Source organism: Plecotus auritus (assembly GCF_963455305.1).
Source record: "Plecotus auritus genome assembly, chromosome: 7".
NCBI classification, from domain to species: domain Eukaryota; kingdom Metazoa; phylum Chordata; class Mammalia; order Chiroptera; family Vespertilionidae; genus Plecotus; species Plecotus auritus.
The window spans coordinates 142324188-142348090 of NC_137774.1; the positions used below are offsets into that span (position 1 = coordinate 142324188).

Consider the following 23903-nt stretch of genomic DNA (forward strand, 5'->3'; position numbering starts at 1 on the left):
CTAGATAAGGAATTCTAAACCTCGACAGTATTGACGTTTGGAGCTCAATAATTCTTTGTTGTGAGGAAGCTGTCATCTGTACTGTTGGATATTCTGTATTGTTGGATATTTAGTTCTACCCACTAGAAGCCAGGAGAGTGGCACCACAGGCTATGAAAACCCAAAATGTCTCCAGAATTTACCAAATAAACCTTTAGGGCAAAATCATCCCCATTTGAGAACTACCGGTTTAGATCATTTTCAGTTTCAATATTAAGCCCCAAAATAATCAAATATTTTATAATTTTATAGTAAGCACAAAAAAATAATATAAAAGCTCAATGACATTTTAAAGCCCTATGAGAACCTCTTAAGTATTAGCTTTAATTTGTATTCCCTCTGACTTACAAAAGAAATCACAGATCTAGAACTTGATGCAAGAGCAATATTTTCATACGAGGATAAAACAATCTTTATATGTTTGTTCTGGATTTTATCAAGTACAAAACTTTCTTGCAGTAGATTCATCAGTCTTTGACTCATCTTCCTTCTCTCCTAGGTCACATTCCTCCATCTTCCACAGCAAGTAAAGAAATGGTATTTTTAGAAAAACTCATTAAGTACATTACTATACTATGTGAAAGCTGGTTTCAACTTTCAATTTAGCAATCCTAGTCTATGTTTCATTTCACTCTGCTCATCTTTTGCTTCACCACTCCATTTTTACAAAATTTAACAGTGTTGGCACCAGGAAAGTGTTCTGTGTTTAGCCAGTACCATCATAAAAGAATATATATGACCTCTGGTATATAACTTTTCCACTTTTTGTTGCTTTTCCCTCCTTGACCTTTCAGCTTACTACTTTCAAAAGTATGAGTGTGCCACACATTTGATTTGCAGATGAAGACATTCTTATCTTGTGTCAGCAACAATGAGCAAGGACACCTGAATTCTAGTCACATTTCAGACATTAACTATCTGTAAAATCTGGAGCAAAACACTTGCATTATCTGTCTGGATGTCAAATTTACCTTTGCAAAATATGGGGCTAGAAAGATTATTTAAAATATTCCATTTTAATCTAAAACAAATTTTATATAGATTTAAGACAAATACTGGAAGTTGATTTCAATATAGAAAGTAACATTCTATTACTATTTCATAGTTGTATGTTAAACTACTATTCATGTTGTGATAGTAATTTACAAAAGTAACATAATTCAACAGAGAAGAACTTACTTGGAAATAGGGTTTACACTGGCCTCCACAATTGTTAAAACTTTACAATTTTTTATATTCTCTGGAAACTCTTGTATTCCTAAAAAATGAACAAATAATTAATTATCAAATTAAAAGAACCTATTACATGAAACCAGTCTAAACAATTTTTAAGTTCCAGGTAAATTCCCATTATCAGAAAGATTTAAGCATGATTTTCAACCTTTATCAACTCATAGCACACATGAACTAATTACTTAAATTCTGTAGCACACACAAAAATGTTTTTTGCTGATGTGTCAAAAAATAGATATGATTTTGATTCACTCACACCAGATGGCTATTGTTGTGTTGGCTGTTGTCATTTTTTTATTTGACATCCAAGGGAAAAGAGATCAGTGACCTTGACTAGTCAGGTATTGCTCATTTTAAAAATTCTTGTGGCACACCATTTTAAAATTGCTTATCTAAGCTATTCTTTCTAGTTTCTCTGCCTTATAATTCTTGGCTTTTTATTAAGTGTGCCCATACAGGAAGAATTAATAACTATATAGTGTTCAGTTCTTTTATCTCCCCTCCTCACAAGCTTTCTCCATCTACCACTTTGATATGTTTTAATCATCATTCTCATTAGTCTTCTCAAGAAGATAGGCCATTTGAATGCAACAGATAATTGCTTTAACCCCAGTTGCTATTTGCAAAAGCTTGGGATAGCAGCTTGGCCAACTTTTTATTGCTTTAAAAAGGTAACAACAAACCAAAACTTTATAGAGACAAAAGGGAAAAGCAAATTACTAGTAAGACGCATAAATTAACACTCCAGTTTTATCATAGAATGCAAAAGATAATAAAAATGAATTCCTTAAGAAATAATGATGAATAATAATACCTTAAATTTATATACTTCCTATACACAGACTGGTTGTCCAAAATGTGGTTAGCAGTCTCATGAGGCAGGTAGGGAAATGGCAATATTGATAATCTATACTAATAAAAGCACAGATGGCCCTTGCATGATGCCCTCACGTCATCACAAGATGGACACCCCCACATCACCGCAAGATGGCTGCCACAAGATGGCCGCCAGGGGAGGGCAGTTGGGGGTGACCAGGCCTGCAGGGGAGGGCAGTTGGAGGTGACCAGGCCGGCAGGGGAGGGCAGTTGGGGGTGACCAGAATGGCAGGGGAGGGCAGTTGGAGGCAATCGGGCCAGCAGAGGAGGGCTTTTGGGGGTGATCAGTCCTTCAGGGGAGGGCAGTTGGGGGCAATCGGGCTGGCAGGGAAGGGCTGTTTGGGGTGATCAGGCCCTCAGCGGAGGGCAGTTGGGGGCGATCAGGCTGGCAGGGGAGCAGTTAGTGTGGGAACCCCTTTCACGTCCCACGTGGTTCAGGGTTCCGGTTCAGGGTTTGGGTTCTGGAGAAGGCCGCACACAAATGAAAAGAGACTTGGAAAAGTATTAATTTGGGAAAATGGGGGGCAAGGCGGGAGCCTACCTCTAGTGGGAGGACTACTCCTTGCTCTGGCCTTGCAATCCCATTTATTGAGGTTATGGGATACACTCATATCCTTTAGGCAGGAAATTCCAATAGTAGCCAATCAGCAAGAATTTACATAAGAGTAACAGGTGGAGGCTGCTTCAACTACCAATATCTCAACTAAACAATAAGTGATTAGCTCCAACCTTTCAGAGCATTTAAGGTTGACCAGCCTTCCTGATTCCCTTTCCACATCTATTAGTGGGACAATGATCGGTTTCGGCAAGTTAGGTGTCAACCAGGCTGGCAGGGGAGTGGTTAGGGGGTGTGGTTAGGGGGCGATCAGGCAGGCAGCCAGGCAGAATGGTTAGGGGCAATCAGGCAGGCAAGCAGGTGAGTGGTTAGGAGCCAGCAGTCCCAGATTGGAGAGGGTGCAGGTTGGGCTGAAGGACACCCCCACTCCGTGCATGAATTTTGTGCATCAGGCCTCTAGTATAATATATAGACTGGGAATTACATTACTTCCCCAATATAATGGAAACAATAAACAGAGAAGCAATGATTAGAGTCCAAGTCTTATTCCTAGAAAAGTGTTTTAATCACTGAAACATACTACCTGGCCAATTGAAAAATACTGGACTATGCAAAAGATAGAACCTAAGAAAATATAAAAGCAAAGATCTTAAAGCGATTGCTTTTAAATAAATACAGCTTGTTGAGACACAGATCAAGTATGCCACAATGTTTCCTGCCTTCTTCCAAGCAGGGCATACAGCTAATGAATATGAAAACAGTACCCAGCATATTGAGATATACTAGAATATTATTAGATTGAACTGATATGAACACCTAAAATGAGAAAACACAAGAGCTTAGATATAAGATTGCAACATCTTATTCAAGATTTAACATGATTAAATGTTATAATACAGAAAAATTTAGGGGTAATTAAATTTTCTCACTCAGAACATGTGAAACACTCATCCATCTCTAAATCAGTGGTCATCTGAATGCTAAAAATTTAAATATTTTCAAAATCTGATGAATAATACTTTCATTTACTAACTTTTCTCTCTTTTTCTTTTTTCTTTTTTTTACTATGATAATACTTGGAATACAGCAGCATTTGTTATGTGGTGGTTTATTATTTACATTGGGCTAAACTATTCTATCCCTCACTAATTCTGCATAGAGCCCTCCCTATGTTTACCATTTTTTCATTAGCAATTATTTCTTGACCACCTACTATGTGCCAGTGTTCTAGAAGCCGGGAAAACATAGTACCAGAATGACATTCTAATTCAATAATCCCTCCTATGCTTCTAGACCTTTCTTGACATTGTTAGTTCTAGAATGTTTTATGCTACTACTTCCTGTTGTATATTATTCTTTTCTTTTTAAGTTTAAATTTCTTCTCTTTAATTAATTATTCATTTTTAATTTTTAAAATACTTTAATTGAATTCATTGGGGTGACATTGGTTAATAAAATGATATAAGTTTCAGGGGTACAATTCTATAATACATCATCTGCATATTGTATTGTGTGTTCACCACTTCAGTGTTATGTATTATTCTAATTCCCTGTTTCACTTATCTATTTACCATGCTATAGAGCTAGTGATTATTACAGGGCTCCACAAGTAGACTCATTTTCTTTCAAGCCAGGTAGGGACTTTCTATTAATTTATGTACATGAATGCTAATTGATAATCATTCATTTAAATACATGGAGTAGAGACACAGAATTATTCAGTAAACGTTGTCTGGATGAAAAGAAAAATGAAACCATAATAGCTTCCTTTCATTGTATACTACAAAGCTCCCTTTGGCTTTTAGGACTGTCCTAGGAACCTGCCTCCTAATTCTGTTGTACAGGGAATAATAGTAATTTCAATACAAATAACTAACTTTATTTTTATTTTATATTTTTCCTTCTTATCTCTCCTGAATCATCGATAGTGCCACTCTAACCCAGAAAACAGGCGATAAAAAACTCTCTCCTTGACCAAATTTTAATCAGGCTCCTCTCAGCACTCTTTTTTTTTTTTTATTCCCATCCCATCAGCCCCTCCCACTTGGCAACCATAAGCTTTTCTCTATATCTATGGGTCCGTTTCTGTTTTGTTTATGCATTTGTTTGTTTTTTTAGATTCCACATATAAGTGAGGTTATATGGTATTTTTCTGTGTCTGACTTATTTCACTTAGCATAATAACTTTTAGGTCCATCCATACTGTTGCAAATGGCAAGATTTCATTCTTTTTTATTGCTAAACAAATCTTTAGAGAAAAAGTATATCATGAATGAATTAAATCAAATAATTATATTAAAATTTTAAATTTAAAACACTATAATAGAAAAAAATTAATTGAAAAGTTAAATGACTCATTTTAAAAAGGTTAAAATAATTACTTTAAGTGTAAATTGACCAAGTGCTCCATTGAAAAAACGTGGGATGACTGAATGGATGAAAAAAAATCAAGGCTCTTAACACATGCTGCCTACATACTCCAGATTGAAAGACACATAAAGACTGAAAGTACAGGGATGGAAAAAGATAGGTCATGAAAATGGAAACAACAACAAAAAAAGAAAGAACAACAGAAAAAGAAGTTGTATAGCAATATTAAATCAGACAAACAGACTTGAAAACAAAGGCTATAACAATAGACAAAGGAGGATCCAGCACTTCCACTTCTAGATGCTTATCTGTAGAAAATAAAACACTAATTTGAAAAGATATATGCACCTCTATGTTCACTGCAGCATTACTTACAATAGCCAAGATATGGAAGCAACCTAGGTGTTCATCAATAGATGAATGCATGTGTGTGCACACATCTGTACATGCACATACACGCATGCACACAAAGAAATATTACTCAACTGAAATGCAATAGGGCACTAATCACTGTAACCTGAACCTAAACCGACAATGAATATAAATACTTTCTAAATCCTTATAGAGGAAGTGTTAATTTAATCATTTTCCTATGAAATAACCAACTTCATCATTTGATATTAAACAATTAAGATAATTAGGATTTAGTAAATGAAGACATGCAATAAATTTATATATTTATTTTAAAGTAACTTTTGCTTTTTAATAGAGATGGGTAGACATAACGATTAATTCATTTGCTAAAATTAACTGTTAATTCTGAAAACAGGAAGACTTTTGATCTCTCCTAAAGTGGTTTTCATAATAAGACCTGAAATTTAGGAAAACTGACATATAGAATAACTGTTGGGTGCTCAAATCATCAAGACAAAGGGCTATAGAATATGATTGCTAGGTATCTTCTGGCACTACTGCACTAACTTTTTGAGGCTTATCTGTCAAGATTTTCTCCAGTTGTTATAAAGAATTAATTACTAGAGGCCTGGTGCATGACATTCGTGCACTGGAGGGTGAGGGGGAGTCCCTCAGCCTGGCCTGTGCCCTCTCGCAGTCCGGGATCCCTCAGGAGATGTCTGGCAGTCGGACATCCTCCGAGGGGTCCCTTAGCACTGCTGCAGAGGCAGGAGAGGCTCCTGCCACTGCCACTGTGCTAGCCAGCCGTGAGCCCGGCTTCTGGCTGAGCTGTGCTCCCCCTGTAGGAACGCACTGACTACCAGGGGCAGCTCCTGCATTGAGCGTCTGCCCCCTGGTGGTCAGTGCTCATCATAGCGACCCGTCGTTCTGCCATTCGGTTGATTTGCATATTAGCCTTTTATTATATGGGACAGTGGTCGGCAAACTGCAGCTCGCGAGCTGCGGTTTGCCGCTCTGTTGACTAATGAGTTTGCCGACCACTGGTAGGGGCTTAATCACAAGGAACAACAACAGCCTGTAATTATTGGAATTGAGAGTCTAGGTCAGTGGTCGGCAAACTCTATTAGTCAACAGAGCGGCAAACCGCGGTTCATGAGCCGCAGTTTGCCAACCACTGATATAGGATGACTGAGTATTAAGAGTTCACTGAAGTCTTCTATCTTTGGGTAGAGCATTTAGAATTTATCCTTGTTACTTTTCCTTTTTTCATAAATTATAAAATAAATACATGCTCATTCTAAAATTTTCAAGTGTCTACTATTCTCTCACTCCAAGATAAGCACTTAACATTTTGGAATAGATCTTCCACCCTCTTCAATGTATACTATACTAAAGAAGACTGTACATCCCAGGAGAACAGTGACCATGTCTTTTTTACATCTCATCATTAATTGCATTTCCAGCTTCTAATAAAGTATTTGGTACAGAGTGGTCTCTCAATAAATTAAATAATTTGTTCAGGTTCAATTCATATATAATGTTGCACAATTTTTTTCCTTTATACTAAATCTTCCATGTCAGTAATGATGGAGCTACATTACATCCATTCTTATGGATATATGAAACTGTGTAATCAACATCAGACACAGTTGTTACTAGTTTCTCATCATTACAAACAACAGGGCAATGAATATAAATAAATATATAAATTTAAGGATATATGGAAATGTACATACATGTATCCCAGCATTTAAATTAAAAGGACATTTTAATTTTCTTATACTTTTTTAAAAAAAATGTATTTTATTGATTTCAGAGAGGAAGGGAGAGTAAGAGAAACATCAATGATGAAAAGAATCACTGATCAGCTGCCTCCTGCACACCTGCCACTGGGGATTGAGCCCACAACCAGGGCGTGAGCCTCCTGGTTCATAGGTCAATGTTCAACCACTGAGCCACGCTGGCCAGGCTAATTTTTTTTATACTTATTCTCCACCTTGCTTTAAGTTCTCATAGGTCACTTATATAAATTTTATATATATGAAAACCAAAACAATAATACATTATAATGACTTTTTAATTTTGTATTTTTATTTGTTAAAACACAATAGAAATCTTAATAATATAACATGCTCCCAAGTACAAAAACTTGGGGGGGGGGGGCAGGGAATCTTACCATTCTTGCTGACATCCAGTTCCCTGAGATTAATGAGATTTGCAATAGATGCTGGTAATGTTGTTAAATCATTGTCTGGCAAACTCAGTTTGTGTAGAGATTGACAGTTAAAAAGTTGCTATTAAAACAAGGGAAGAAAGGACTTTGATCATTTCTTAAGTTTCCTTAATTTTACATTTATTAACCTTTATACAAATAAACAGTATTATTAAAAGTGAATCAGTTATACCTATACAAATACCAAGAAAGATATCTTATTGTTTTATGCTCTTATGAATCTGAACACAATCAACCTACTCAAAATGATTTACATCCTCACACTTCTACCTTGAGCAAAATGCACTAAATGAGAATAAGTATATGGTTGTATTTTCTATTGAGGTAGTAAAAAATAAATGGCTATAAAATATTGTAAATTTTGGAGCTTGTATTTCAAGCACCCTTGTTTCAAAATGAAAGTTTACATAAATAAAATTTAAATAAGTACAATCGACTTAAAATTTATTCAAAATATAGAATTCTGGTATGGGAGGACAAAATAAGTAGGAGAGCAAATATATTGTTATGCTAAACTCACAATTAAATGTGACCTACAAATATATTTACCGAAAGCAATAGGTAAGTGGGTCACTTCTAAATTCCATACAAAAAAAAAACAAAAACAAAAAAACACCTGTATTGTGCTCAGATTTTTAAGGCAGTGCAAATACTCTGTATGACACCATAATAATGGATACATGTCATTCATTATACATTTGTCCAAACCCACAAAACGTATATAACATCAAGAGTGAAACCTAATGTAAACTCTGGACATTAGGTGATTATGATTTTTCAACGTAGACTCCTCGATTAAACAAATGTACCATTTTGGTGGGAGATGTTGTTAATGGTGGAGGCATGTGTGAGGACAGAGTAGGTATATGGGAAATCTCTATACCTTCCTGTTAATATTGTTGTGACTCTAAAACTATTATAACGAAGTGAAGTCTTTTAGAAAAACAAAACCAAAAAACTGTTGTCATGAATAAGCCCTATTTAAGAAGGGCATTCTTCCAAAAATGAAAAATGGTAGGTATAAGCGATTCAGTTATTTGCACTATCATAACAAGCCTCTCTCTTTTCAACAATCCCTAGATTGATATTCCACTGGTGGTGATTAGAGAAAGAAACTAATCTTAAGTCTTCCACATTCTCTAGGAGAACTAGCTAAGAAAGATAAATTATTTGCTGAAGAACAACATGGAAAAAGTACATTACACAGCACTTGATCACAACATAGGGAAATAATTCATAAACATGCAACCCACAACCTTTTTTAAAAAAATGTTTTCTTCATTTCAGAGAGGAAGGGAGAGGGAGAGAAACATCAATGATGAGAGAGAATAATCGATCAGCTAACTCATGCACACCCCACACTGGGAATCGAGCCGGCAACCCTGCCATGTTCCCTGACTGGAACCAAACCACTTGATTCATGGGTTGACGCTCAACTACTGAGCAACACCAGCTGGGCAACTCACAACCTTTAATATTTTATCCATAGCTATATATGGATTTCTTTATAAGACAACCTAGAATGGCACTGGATTTTAAAATGTTCTGTTTTACTAATGGCCACTGAAATGCAAGCTTTTTTCAAAACTGCCATCCAGTAGGTATACACACAGACACATAAATAAAAAATTTTTCATGTAACAAAGGATACATACAACACACTCTATTTTCTATTCCATCAAAGTTAGCATTGCTGATAAAATACAGAATGCCTGATTAAATTAGGTCTCAAGTAAACAATAACTTTTTAGTAAAAGTATTTTGTATATATTGCATAAGACAAACTTAACTGAAAAGTTATTTATTATTTATCTGCAAATTGTTTAACTGGGTGTGCTATGTTTTTATTTTCTAAATTTGCCAGTAAAAATCGTAGCTTATTTGGAAATGCACACGCATTAAATTGACTTTTAAGCCATTCATGTGTCTACCCACAGTTAGAAAAGTACTGTTGTTTGGGTGGCAAATGGTTCTAACAATTAAATTAAAGCTATTGCAGCTTTTCCATTTAAAAAAGAAGAAATTGAGTAGAGAATAAAGAGGGATTAAGATTTAAGGGAAGGGAGAAACCAAGATGGCAGCACAGGTAAACACCTAAACTGTTGGCTCGCACAGCAATTTCAAAACTACAACTAAAAGACAAAACGGACATCATCCAGAACCACAGGAAAGCTGGCTGAGTGGAAATTCTACAACTAGAAGGAAAGAGAAAAGCACACGGAGACTCAGAGGAGCTGCAAAAGGCTGAGGTATGGAGACGCATGTGCAGAGAGGACTGGCGGCTGAGTGCGTGGCTGGCTTTCTCAAGTGGGAGGGAGACAGAAGCTCCCGACTGCGCTGAACTCCAGTTCTGGGCGAGACCCTGGGGACCCAGACTCATAAGGGGGGAATCTGGACTATCAGGAAAAGAGAAAAGCACACTGAGACTCAGGGGAGCTGAGAAAGGCAGAGGTCCAGAGGCATGTGCGCGGAGAGGACTGACTGCTGAGTGCACAGCTGGCTTTCTCAAGCGGGAGGGAGACGGAAGCTCCTGACTGTGCTGAACTCCAGTTCCAGGCGAAACTCTGGGAACCCAGACACATTCTGGGAGAAACTGGACTGTCTGGCAGCGGGCGAAACTCGAGAGCGGCTTTCTCTCAGAGGTGCTTGCAGCGATTACTGAGGGACACTGAGACCCAGAGGCCTCATAGGGCAGGGCTGACGGGAAGCCAAGGCTGTCTGCTCCGCCCTGAGACTCCGCCCTGAGACTCCTCCCCATCCAAGCTGAGCACAGAGGCTTTTGTAATTTTGCAAGTCTTGTCTCATAAGGGTGTCTCCAGCACAGAAGTTCTCCCAGCTTAGACAAAGTGGATCCTCACAGCCAATTGGCCTGGAGGTCAATTCCTCCCAGTAATACCAACAACAATCAAGACTTAACTACAACAAGGCTGTGCACACAGTCCACAAAGGGGTGCACCAAGAGTGTCCACCTCAGGTAACTGGGGAGGCTGAGCCCCTGGGCCCTATAGGACACCTAGCACACAAAGTTACTCTACCAACTCAGGGAAGCAGTGAATATGCGGAGACAAAGAAACAGATCACAAATGAAAGAAATGGAGGAAAGCAAATGACTGGATATAGAGTTCAAAGGTTTTTCAAGAATTTCCTAGAAAAGGCCGATAAATTTAGCGAGACCCTCGAGGATATGAAAAAAGACCAACTAGAAATTAAACATACACTGCCTGAAATAAAAAATATTATACAGAGACCTAACAGCAGACAAGAGGACCACAAGAATCAAGTCAAAGATTTGAAATACAAAGAAGCAAAAAACACCCAACTGGAGAAGCAAAAAGAAAAAATAATCCAAAAATATGAAGCTAGTGTAAGGAGCCTCTGGGACAACCTCAAGCATACCAACATTCGAATTATGGGGGTGCCAGAAGAAGAAAGAGAGCAAGATACTGAAAACCTATTTGAAGAAATAATGACTGAAAACTTCCCCCACCTGGTGAAAGAAATAGACTTACAAGTCCAGGAAGTGCACAGAACCCCAAACAAAAGGAATCCAAAGAGGACTACACCAAGACACATCATAATTAAAATGCCAAGAGCAAAAGACAAAGAGAGAATATTAAAAGCAGCAAGAGAAAAACAGTTAATTACCTACAAGGGAGCACCCATACGACTCTCAGCTGATTTCTCAACAGAAACTATGCAGGCCAGATGGGAGTGGCAAGAAATATTCAAAGTGATGAATAGTAAGAACCTACAACCAAGATTACTCTACCCAGCAAAGTTATCATTCAGAATTGAAGGGCAGATAAAGAGCTTCACAGATAAGAAAAAGCTAAAGGAGTTCACCACCGCTAAACCACTATTATATGAAATGCTGAATGGTATTCTTTAAGAAGAGGAAGAAGAAGAAAAAGGTAAAGATAAAAATTATGAACAACAAATATGTATCTATCAACAAGTGAATCTAAAAATCAAGTGAATAAAAAATCTGATCAACAGAATAAACTGGTGAACGTAATAGAATCAGGGGCATAGAAAGGGAGTGGACTGACAATTATCGGGGGGAAGGAGGTGTGGGGGATGCGGGAAGAGACTGGATAAAAATCGTACACCTATGGATGAGGAAAGTGGGGGGGAGGTCAGGGCAGAGGGTGGGGTGGGAACTGGGTGGAGGGGAGCTATGGGGGGAAAAAGAGGAACAAATGTAATAATCTGAACAATAAAAATTTATTAAATTTAAAAAAAAGATTTAAGGGAAAAAGTAGTCACAAAAAGTTTTAATCGAGTAGATAAGATGAGATGTTTCATGGCAACAATCCAACTTTCTCCTTCTAGTTGTTTCTACATTTTAGAAATATTAAGTCCTCCAAAACCTTTCCAAAAAAACTGAAATGAGGTAAACAGAATGCTATCTCTAAGAAGCTGTTGAACAACTAAATTAAAATGTAACAAACAAAAAACGCCAATTTATCCCCAATGATAATAATGTAGGATCAATGTTTCATAAAACCAGAAAAAGAAAATTAATTTCAATTCTTTGTCTAGTTAAATCTATTGGCTGCAGAAATTGTATAGTCTTATTATCTACCTTAGTGGATATAACAAAACTGGAATTAAATACAAAATGTTAAGTTATTTACACAACTACTCAAGCAGTTAACATGATGAGACAGAGATTAAAAATTCTATTTTAAAAATGGTTGGGCCTGGCTGGAGTGGCTCAGTTGGTTGAGTGTCATCCGGTGCATCAAAAGGTTGCTGGTTCCATTCCTGGTCAGGGCCCATATCTAGGTTGCAGGTTTGATCCCTAGTTGGGGAGCATATGGAAGGCAAGTGATCAATGTTTCTCTCTCACATACATACATGCATACATGCATACATCTGTCTGTCCGTCCGTCTGTCTGTCCGTCCACCCACCCACCCACCTACCTATCTCTCCCTTCCTCTAAGTATGTCCTTGACTGAGGAATATATATATAATGCGGCATACCCTAAGATAAAATTAAACCAAAAAAAAATGCAAACAGTGCACACAAATACAGGGTGTCCCAAGAAAAGTATACACACTTCCCATAGCTGAGAGCTCAATTTTGAAAATGAAATGTACTTTAATAAACAATGCCTTCATAATTACTGTGTGCATATATTTTTAGTGGATACCTTATACATCTGCAGCATTATGGCAACATTGTGAATATCATATTTCTAGGTATAAAAATCACAAGGCAATCCTTTAAAGACAGTATTAACATACCTTTGGAAGCTCTTCAATCTGATTAGCATCTAAATAGAGCTCCTCCAAAGTTTTTTCAAAAGTAAAAATCTCTTTGGGAACCTGTTCCAAACTGCAGTGAGAATAATCAAGAGTAGTGACAGTCTCCTCTTCCCCTCGTAGGCATCGGCACGGTACCAACCGCACAAACAAACTTCGTTTTGTAGTCATTTTTAGATACTGCAATATTGGAATAACAATAAATTTAGTTAAAACATACATATTAACAAAATAAATAAAAGGAAAAAAACATACATATTAAAACAATTTTTCAAAACAAATTATGCATTTGTCACAATTTATATATCACAGATAAATACCTCCTCACCTACATTCAATGAAATGCATTTAACATTGCGGTACTATACAATTTATATATATTACATTTCAAATTAAATTCAAGCACTTCTGGCCCTGGCCACGTAGCTCAGTTGGTTAGAGCGTCATCCCAATATTTTCGGGTTCAATGTCCAGTCAGGGCACATACAAGAGGTAACCAATGAATGCATGAATAAGTGGAACAACAAACCCATGTCTGTCTGTCTATCTCTCTCTCTCTCCACTCCCCATTTCTCTCTCTCTCTTAAAAAAATAAACAATAAAACTCGGTTTTAACAGTTTCTTTGGGTCTTTGTTTCTATATGAAGGCTCACATGTCATTTAAAACTTATCCTATATAATAAAGAGGTAATATGCAAATTGACCATCACTCCAACACACAAGATGGCCATCCCCATGTGGTCAAAGATGGCTGCCCCCATGTGAACACAAGATGGCTACCACATGATGGCCAGCAGGGGAGGGCAGTTGTGGGCAATCAGGCCAGTAGGGGAGGGCAGTTGGGAGGGACCAGGCCTGCAAGGGAGGGCAGTTGGGGTTGATCAGGCCAGCAGGGGAGGACAGTTGAGGGGGACCAGGCTGGCAGAGGAGGGCAGTTGGGGGGGACCAGGCCTGCAGGGGAGGGCAGTTGGGGGGGAACCAGGCCTGCAGGGGAGGGCAGTTGGGGGGGACTAGGCTGGCAGGGGAGGGCAGTTGGGGGCGACCAGGCCTGCAGGGGAGGACAGTTAGGGGTGACCAGGCCTGCAGGGGAGGGGAGTTAGGGGTGACCAGGCTGGCAGGGGAGGGCAACTAGGGGCAATTGGACTGGCAGGAAAGCAGTTAAGCGTTGATCTGACTGACAGGGGAGTGATTAGGGGGTGATCAGGCTGGCATGCAGAAGCGGTTAGGGGCAATCAGCCAGGCAGGCAGGCGAGTGGTTGGGAGCCAGCAGTCCTGGATTGTGAAAGGGATGTCCCAGATTGGAGAGGGTGCAGGCTGGGCTGAGCGACACCCCCCTCCTCCCCAGTGCACGAATTTCGTGCACCGGGCCTCTAGTCTATAATAATAAAACGGAATATAAGCTAATTAGACTGGATGGACAAACAGCAGAACGACCATCTGGACTACCTTCAGGACAAAGCCGGGGCTCCGAGGGCCGAGCCCCTTATAACAATTTTGTGCATTTGGCCTCCAGTATTAAATAAATGTGTATGCTTTTCTCCTGTGAATCTGTCTTTGTTAGTTTAATTTTCAGATGCAGCCAGGGACCCAGAGATGATTAAGGAAAATTTTTTCTTCCCTTACACTATGATATCAAACATCAAATGTTTCTATAAAATCTTTGTCTCATGGGGATCGTGACTATAATTAATAATACTGTACTACATATTTTAAAGTTGCTAAGAGAATAGATCTTAAAAGTTCTCACCGCAGCCCTAGCCGGTTTGGCTCAGTAGATAGAGCATCGGCCTGTGGACTCAAGGGTTCCAGGTTCGATTCCAGTCAAGAGCATGTACCTTGGTTGTGAGCACATCCCCAGTAGGGGGTGTGCAGGAGGCAGCTGATCGATGTTTCTCTCTCATCTATGTTTCTAACTCTCTATCCCACTCCCTTCCTCTCTGTAAAAATATCAATGAAGTATATTTAAAAAAAAAAAAGTTCTCACCGCAGGAAAAAGTATTTGTAACTATGTGTGGTGATGGATGTTAACTTTATTGTGGTGATCATTTTGCAATATATATAAAATATCAAATCATTACATTCTACACCTGAAATTAATGTCACTTATACTAAATAAAGAGTAATAAAAATCTTGTCAACAAATATTCAGTAAAGTTTACTGAATGCTATTAACAATCTATCCTATCTAATAAATAGGGAATATGCTAATTGACCCTCACGCCATTGCAAAGATGGTGGTGCCCACAGCCAATAAGGAGGGAATATGCTAATTGACTCCACACCCTCAAAGATGGCGGCGCCCAGTCCCCTCAACCCCCCAGCTGCCCAGGGCCAGCCTGAGGCTTAGATAACCAGGGCAGGCCGAGGTTTGCACTGCCAGCAGTGGCAGCAGCAGAGGTGTGATGGGATGTCGCCTTCCCCTGATCGCTGGGTCACCTCCCACCCCTGAGAACTCCTGAACTGTGAGAGGCGGCAGGCCAGGCTTAGGGACCCTCCCTCCAGTGCATCAATTTTCAAGTGTTTATATGAAGAGGGTTACTGATAAGAATAAGCAATTTTATTATTTTTTAATATATTTTACTGATTTTTTTACAGAGAGAAAGGGAGAGGGATAGAGAGTTAGAAATATCGATGAGAGAGAAACATCGATCAGCTGCCTCCTGCACACCCCCTACTGGGGATGTGCCTGCAACCAAGGTACACGCCCTTGACTGGAATCGAACTTGGGACCCTTCAGTCCACAGGCTGACGCTCTATCCATTGAGCCAAACCAGTTAGGGCTAAGCAATTTTACTGATCTAGTAAAAATTTAATTGCAAAAGGGGAATTTAGTTTGTACTTATGTGTTTATAAGATAAAAAAGATTCCAAAAAATAAAGACAAAATGTTTTATTCAAGAGATGCTAAGACTAACTGATAATGAACCAGGGCGTAAAAACAATGGAAAAGCATCTCATCTCTGCCCAATATGGTAACCACTAGACCATGTTGCATTTTAATCTTAAAATTCAAGTTAAACCAAATACAATTTAGTTTCTTGTTTGCACTAAGCACATTTTAAATGCTCAGTAGCCACATGTGGCTATGGCTATTATACTGAGTAAGAGAAGATACAAAACATTTCTATAACTGAAGTTCAATGGAACCACTATGGTGAGATGTCTCTATTATTCTGGTTTGTCATATTATAACTACTTTGCTTATCCTATCTAATAAAGAGGGAATATGCTAATTGACCCTCACACCGTTGCAAAGATGGAAGCGCCCACACCCAATAAGGAGGGAATATGCTAATTGACTGTCCTGCCCTCAAAGATGGCAGTGCCCACAGCCAATAAGGAGGGAATATACTAATTGACTGCCCTGCCCTCAAAGATGGCGGCGCCCACAGCCAATAAGGAGGGAATATGCTAATTGACTGCCACGCCCTCAAAGAGGGTGCCACCCAGTCCCCTTAGCCCTGCCGGGATGGCAGGCATGAGGCAAGACCGGGCCTGCCCCACACGCCTGCCTCCGGCGTCCCCCAGTCCCCTCAGCTCCCCAGCGGCCCAGGGCCGGCCGGAGGTGCAGGCAAGCCTCGGATGGCAGCTGCCCAGCCACCCAGGGCCGCCCGAGGCTTAGGTAACCAGGGCCGACTGAGACTTGTGCTGCTGGCAGTGCCAGCAGCAGAGGTGTGATGGGGAGTCACCTTCCCTTGATCACCGGGTTGCCTCCCACACCTGAGGGCTCCCAGACTGTGAGAGGGGGCAGGCTGGGCTGAGGGACAACCCCCTCCAGTGCATGAATTTTCATGCACCGGGACTCTATATTTACATAATACGATAGTAGCCAAGAACTTGAAAAATATAGCCTAAAAGTCCATTTTCTAGATATCAAAATGGATTTGTGAGTATAATTTCTGAGAATGAAGGACATGGAACGTTATTATTAAACTAGAGGCCCAGTGCACGAATTTGTACATGGGTGGGGTCCCTTGGCCTAGCTGGCGATCAGGGCCAATCGGGGCTGGCCGGCTGAGGGGAGGGACCGCAGCCAGAGGGGGGATGGACTGCGGGAGGTTGGCCAGCCACAGGAGGTTGGCTGTGGTAGCCCCCTGACCATCAGGGGGCAGCTCCTGCATTGAGTGTCTGCCCCCTGGTGGTCAGTGCATGTCACGGGTCGACCGGTTGTAACAGTCACTTAGGCTTTTATATATATAAGATATATAGGATTTTAAAAAGTTGTTTTAGATATTATCTGTGTACGTCACTTGAGGTATAAGGCAATTTACAAGGCAGAGTAACTGGGTTTTTTTTATTGCATTTATTGGAGTGACACTGGTTAACAAAATTATACAGGTTTCAGGTGTGTAAGTCTACAACACATCATCTGTACACTGTATTGTGTGTTCACCACCCCAAGTCAAGTCTCAGTCCACCACTATTTGTGCACCCTCAAAGTAATAGTTAACGAAGGTAAAACAACTTCCAAGATTTTTCTATATTGCAAATCATGAACAGATCATGTCGCAGACAGATGTTCAGAAACCGCAGAAGTCAGAAGAGACAATTAACTCGGAAAAGGAATTAGATGCATAGCTCTAGGAAGCTACAAAAAGAGTTTATATCTCAAATGAAAACTTTCTGTGAACAGAGGCTATGAAGAGAACAGTTTAGACTTCAGATTAAATACAGTGGGCCTTGAGCCAATACAAAAATGGACCCAATTCAGCAGACTAAATACTGCTGATTGAAAATGAGGGAATCTAAATTATTGAGGTGAGAGGAGGAAATAAGTGAGTGACAACACCCAAAGAGATCCTCCCTTACACAATATTGTAAGAAAACAAACCAAAGGGAGAAAGCCTTGCCTGGTATGAACAGGAAGTGATCAACATGGAGACTACTAATTAGAATTTTAGTGTTGTGATAAGCAAGAGTCACTTCATAAATCAGACTTAACATGGTAGATGAAAAAATTTTCTAATCAAATGGAGAAAGAGGAACGATCCAAGAAAAAAAGCCATAATAATAAGCCAAAACACTTCCTTTTTCTTCCCCCAAAACACTTTATAACAACAACAAAAATTAAAGCAACTTACCACTTGGCTGAATTTATCTCCCTGCTGTTTCTTAATTGAGCCAACATTCTATGAAAACAAACAAAAAAATTAGATCTTTATGACTCTAAGGAACATCTTTTCTAATTTCTTATTTACCTCAAAATGTAAATTAAAATTCTCAAAAATTCACCAGTGTAAACTGACACATGCAAACTTGCTAACTTCCAAATAAATGGCTAACTTTTCTTTTTTTTTTTAAATATATTTTATTGACTTTTTACAGAGAGGAAGGGAGAGGGATAGAGAGTTAGAATCATCGATGAGGGAGAAACATCTATCAGCTGCCTCCTGCACACCTCCTACTGGGGATGCCCTTGACCGGAATCAAATCCGGGACCCTGCAGTCTGCAGGCCGATGCTCTATCCACTGAGCCAAACCAGTTAGGGCTAAACGGCTAACTTTTCAATCAGTCATTGGATTATTCTTAATTCATTTGCAAGCTATCTAGAGCCCTGCTCTATATCAAATAACAAATATCTCTCAATCTACCATTAAAATCCCATTTATATAAACTTACTGAGAAATGATCAAGTTTTTCCAAGCAAATAAACGCTAATCACCAATTATATATAAATTTAGTAGTTTTTGATGGTTTTATGTGGCAGAAGGTATTAATTGCTTATCAGATTCTATTTCTCCTTTCCAGAATTTTTCTTCTCTCAGGCTGGTACTGGAGCCCACTAAATACCCACTTTTAAGCTTTCCAAGGCTGGAAAGGCAATGAATGGATAACAATTAAAACCAATGTCATATATTCAGAAGTCTGCTTTGGGGGGTGGAATGAGGATGGTTGGTTCTAAAAAAAAATTTTTTTAATGTGCTTTCCATATCCAAGACTAGATGTGAATGTAATGTCTACTATTCAACAATCATCCTAGAACCATAGAAGTCAGCAAGCAAGAGGATTAACACCAAATCAATAAGGCTGACAGTGGAGAAGCACAAAACGAGCTGTGGAGTCTCTAATAGCATTGCTGTTAAAATTAGCTGAAGCAATGCTAACTACTATCTAATTCTGGATTTCTTAGTTTGCAAAGAAACCAAAATTTCTATTTGCTTAAACCATTCATTGCTAAATTTTCTATACCTATAACCAACATATTCCAAAGTGAGATAACCTGAAACCCAAAACAATCACATTAAAAAGCACATACATCATAAATAATCTTTCTTAAAAATTCAGTGATATTAATAAATATATTTTGAAGTTTTATAGAATCACTCTAATGTAACAGGGTATTTGTCTCTATGCTAAGTAGTTTTTAGGACTACTGAGTTGTTTAATCTTCTCCACAAATTCAACATATAGTTCATGCCACAAACAATACCTTTGTATGTAGCAAGCAAAGGATGGCCACTAAATTTGTCATTCTACATATTCCCACATATGTGATAGCCTGGTAGAATGGAACTGCCAATAAAACTGAGATGGACTAAGACCATGGAAGGAGCATGTTGGAGAGGAGAGAGATGAGAGGGGCTTGTGCTTTGAAACATTAGTGTAAAACACCTGACAGATGTCTTAGTGGGATCCTGAGTGGACGGCTGGATATGGGTGTTCAGAGATGCAGGAAAGAGATCCAAGCTGAGGATATAAATTTGGAAGTCATCTGCTTAGAGATGATATTTAAAGCAATAAAATTAGGTGAAAGCATCAAGGGCATAAATGTGGATAGAAAAAAGATAGTTTCAAGAAGTTATCAGCTACTAGTATGTTAATGAGAATTACCACTGTATAGTAATACAAAGGTTATTATCTTGACAAGACACTTATTGTGGAGTGGTAGAGACCAAACTGTTTGGAGGGGATTCAAGAAATAAGAACAGCATAACTTGACATAACAAATATAGACAACTTAGGCTGTTTGGCTATGGAGGACATTAGAAAAATAGAGCAGTAGTGAGGGTAGAATGATTCACAACAATGGATCTGTAGGCAGGTGGAAATAATCTAGTTAAAGAAAGAGAAGAGCCCATTGAAATTTTTTTATAAAGCAATTTAGGCTACAATTCACACAATCCTAGCAAAATCTCTCACCAATAAAAAACCTGCTCATGAGGAGGAAAACAGAAACCTGGGGTGCAATGGTAGAACTAAGTGAATAAAATTCATGCAGAGTATTTTATATTACCACACCTTCTAAGAGATTCTGATTTAGCCGATATATAATAAAACCCTAATATGCAAATCAACCTAACGGCAGAATGACCGGTCGCTATGATGTGCACTGACAACCAGGGAGCAGACACTCAATGCAGGAGCTGCCCCCTGGTGGTCAGTGCACTACCACAGGGGGAGCACCAGTCAGCCAGAAGCCAGGGTGAGGAACCCCCACCCCCAATGCACGAATGTCGTGCACCAGGCCTCTAGTTAGATATAAAACTCAAGATTCTTCCCTCACTTCTACCTTCCCCCACCCTCAAAACTCAAAGATTTTTTATCATGAAGGAAAACTGCTCAAGGTAGAAGAAAAATCTTCAGATATCTTCTCCATGTCAGTTTCGGAGGAATGACATAATTTGTAGAACAAGAGGGCCTATTTTTACAGAAAACCATTTTTCATTCCACTATCCAATATAATAAAAGGCTAATATGCAAATAGACCGAATGGTGGAACAACCGAACAACCAGTTGCTAAGATGTGCGCTGACCACCAGGAGGCATGCATGGAACATGGTGGGTGTCGGCAGCAGGCAGCAGAGCGCGGAACATGGCAGGCGTCGGCCACAGGGGGATGGTGGAGCAGGTGAACAGGGGCACCAGACCAAGGTGGGGCACTGGTCGCTGGCATTAGAGTGAGCCTCTGGTGATTACTGAAAATTCTTTGTTCCCACGCACCACAGTCCCGCCCGGCACTGGCCCTGCTCACTCTTGCTGCTGGCACTGGAGCCGCCACTGGCACCCGCTGCCGGCGCCCAGCGCCAGCCCCGATCGCTCGGCGCTGGCAGCAAGTGCCAGCCCCGATCGCCCCTCAGGGCTTCTCCGCCCCTCCTGCTCCCGAGGGGCGATCGAGGACGGCAGCCGCCCCTCACACCCACTGCCAGCACCAGCCCCACTCACACCCACAGCCGGTGCTGGAGCCACTGCTTGCACCCGCTGCCAGAGCGTAGCACCAGTCACATTCACTCGGTACCGTCACTTGCAAACTTTCAAGGAATGGAATTTAATCACAAGATTCAGGACTCATTATGTTCCCAATTCATGATACAAATTCAACATAATTTAAATACCAGCACCTATCAAATATCCATAAATTAACATAAATATACATATACCATTTGTATAGATTTGAGGAGAAACTCAAATGCAGTAGTAATACCACACATGACTAAGGAGAATAAATTCTAGGAATGCCAATATGAACAAACATGAGAAAAATCTATTAACAGTACATCACACAAATAGATGAAGGGGTGGGGGTGGAGGAATCTTCTTGAAACTGCCAAAAGGGATCTAACATTCTTGAAAAAAATCTTAGTAAACTAGAAAAAGGGATATTTCCTCAGTTAAAAAACAAAAAATCAACCATTAGCATCATGTTCAAGAAAACAGAATACCAGAGACATTCCCATTAAAATTAAAAAGAATATCAACCCTATCTAGCAACCAAGGGGAAAAACAATCCAGAGAATGAGAGAAAATATTTTTAAATTATATATCTGATAAGAGACTTGTATCCAAAATATATAAAGAACTCTTAAAACTCAACAATAAAAAAACAAATAAAACTAATGGGCAAAAGATGTGAACAGGCATTTCTTCAAAGATATAGGAATAGCTAATAAGCTCATGAAAAGAGGCTCAACATCAATAGTTATTAGGGAAATATGAATCAAAACCACAATGAGATAAAACTTTACAGCAACTAGTAATGGCTATAATGAAAAAGACATGCAATAACAAGTGTCAGAGAGGGTGTGGAGAAACTGGAACCCTCATATATTACAGAGGGAAATGTAAATTGATAGTCACTTTTGGAAAATAGTTTAGCAGTTCCTCCAAAAAGTTAAACATAATTACCACATGACCATCAATTCCACTCCTCAGTATATAACCAAGGATCGAAAATACATGCTTTCAGAAAAACTTGCAGCAACTACTGTTCATAAAAGAATTAACCAGGGAGGCCAAAAAGTAGAAACAATCTAATATTCACCCACTAATGATTAGATAAATAAAATGTATATCCACACAATGGATGATTATTCAGCTGTAAAAAGAGGTAAGAGATACATGCTATGACATGGATGAACTTTGGAAACATTATGCTGTGGTAAAAAGCAAGACACAGACTGGCCAGTGGTGGCTCAGTGGTTGAGTGTCAATCCAGGAACCAAGAGATCACAGTTTGATTCCTGGTCAGGGTACATGCCCACGTTTCAAGCTCAGTCCCCAGTATGGGGCATGTAGGAGGCAACCAATCGATGGTATTTCTCTCTCATCGATGTTTCTATCTCTCTATCCCTCTGCCTAGAAATCAATAAAAACATTAAAAAAAAAAAAAAAAGGAAACCAGAAATAAAACACCAAATATTGCATGATTCCATTTTTATGAAATGTTCCGAATAGGCAAATTATTAATGGAAGTAGAAAGTAGATTAGTGGTTTCCAGAGTCTAGTACAGGAGTGGCTAATAATAGGTATGGGTTTTTGGGGGGATGATAAGATGTTTTAGGAGTTACAGATAGTGAAAATGGTTGCAGAGCCTTGTAAATGTACTAATAATACCAAACTGTACACTTTAAACAGGTGAATTCTATTGCATGTGAATTATAGCTCAACTAAAAAATAGCTTTTAAAAAAAGGAAACATACCAGTTAATGCCACTAGTATGTTTTTTATGCAGTGTGTATACCACCCTAGAAACTAAGCCAAACCTATTGAAAAGCATGACCTGATTTGAGGATCCTGGACACTGTGCCACACTGCTTCAAATTCCACCATTATTTATTTATTTTGGACCCTCTCCAAACACCTCTATTAAAATGCAAATTCACCTGGTGAAGGCAAAGCTCTTATTTCTTAAGATGAATTTTTTTATAAGTATATTTTTTTTCCTAAATTAGAGAAGAGAAGCAATAAAGAAGGAACCATGACCAAAGAACAGAAAAAAGTAGGAATCAGAAAAACAAAACAGAACAAAAAAGCCACCACAAAAAAGAAACGTTTGAAATCCTCATTTTTCTATCATGCTAATGTGTTTGCTTTGGGGTTACCTTAGCCTTGGTATGACTATAAACATTACAAACCTTCCAAAGAAACCCAGATCACTGTTAACACTTTGTTACAGAAAGATTAACACTTATAAGTAAAGCTTAAAAATATCACATGATAAAAGACTTATCTATTAAAAGATTAATTTTTAGTAGGATTCAGATTAATGTTTTAAGTGTAATACCTATGATTCTATTAAGCCATCTTAAACATCCTTTAAAGCTCAAGACCCATTTACTTTTTAAGTAAAATAGCATCATATATGTAGAGACTAGAAGAGAAACAAAAATTTAATTTTCTTCTACATTACTTTTCTTCAAGCATTACTTTTTCTTATAGCTCTTAACTACATCATTTAGTCACCTATTTATTCACTTCCTCACTTCTAAGGGTGCTGTGAGAATTTAAAGTAGAATATGTGGCTCTCCGACCTCAAAGGGCTTATAAAATACTAGAGGCCCGATGCATGAAATTCGTGCAAGAGTAGGCCTTCCCCGGCTGCTGGCACTGGCTTCCCTCTGGCTGCTGGCAGGCACCCGGGACCCAGACTTCCCTCGCAGCCCCGGCTTCGTCAGGAAGGTCATCCGGAAGGATACCCGGTCTAATTAGCACATTACGCTTTTATTATTATAGACTAGAGGCCCGGTGCATGAAAT

The 23903-nt window shown here is 39.1% G+C and overlaps 1 protein-coding gene across 11 annotated transcripts in view; it reads right to left on the reverse strand.

Annotated features, from left to right (window-relative positions):
- ERBIN (erbb2 interacting protein) overlaps nt 1-23903 on the reverse strand; it is a 108046-nt gene that overhangs the window by 58777 nt on the left and 25366 nt on the right. For 10 of the 11 annotated variants that reach the window (XM_080677623.1, XM_080677622.1, XM_080677625.1 and 7 more), the window contains exons 2-5: nt 18011-18058; nt 12913-13110; nt 7605-7722; nt 1219-1297 (exon numbers count right to left, since the gene is read on the reverse strand). In XM_080677623.1, coding sequence (XP_080533749.1) covers nt 1219-1297; nt 7605-7722; nt 12913-13101 — 386 coding nt within the window. In that variant the 5' untranslated portion in view covers nt 13102-13110; nt 18011-18058. The remainder of the gene's footprint in view (nt 1-1218; nt 1298-7604; nt 7723-12912; nt 13111-18010; nt 18059-23903) is intronic. The other variant, XM_080677624.1, reaches the window with a different exon arrangement.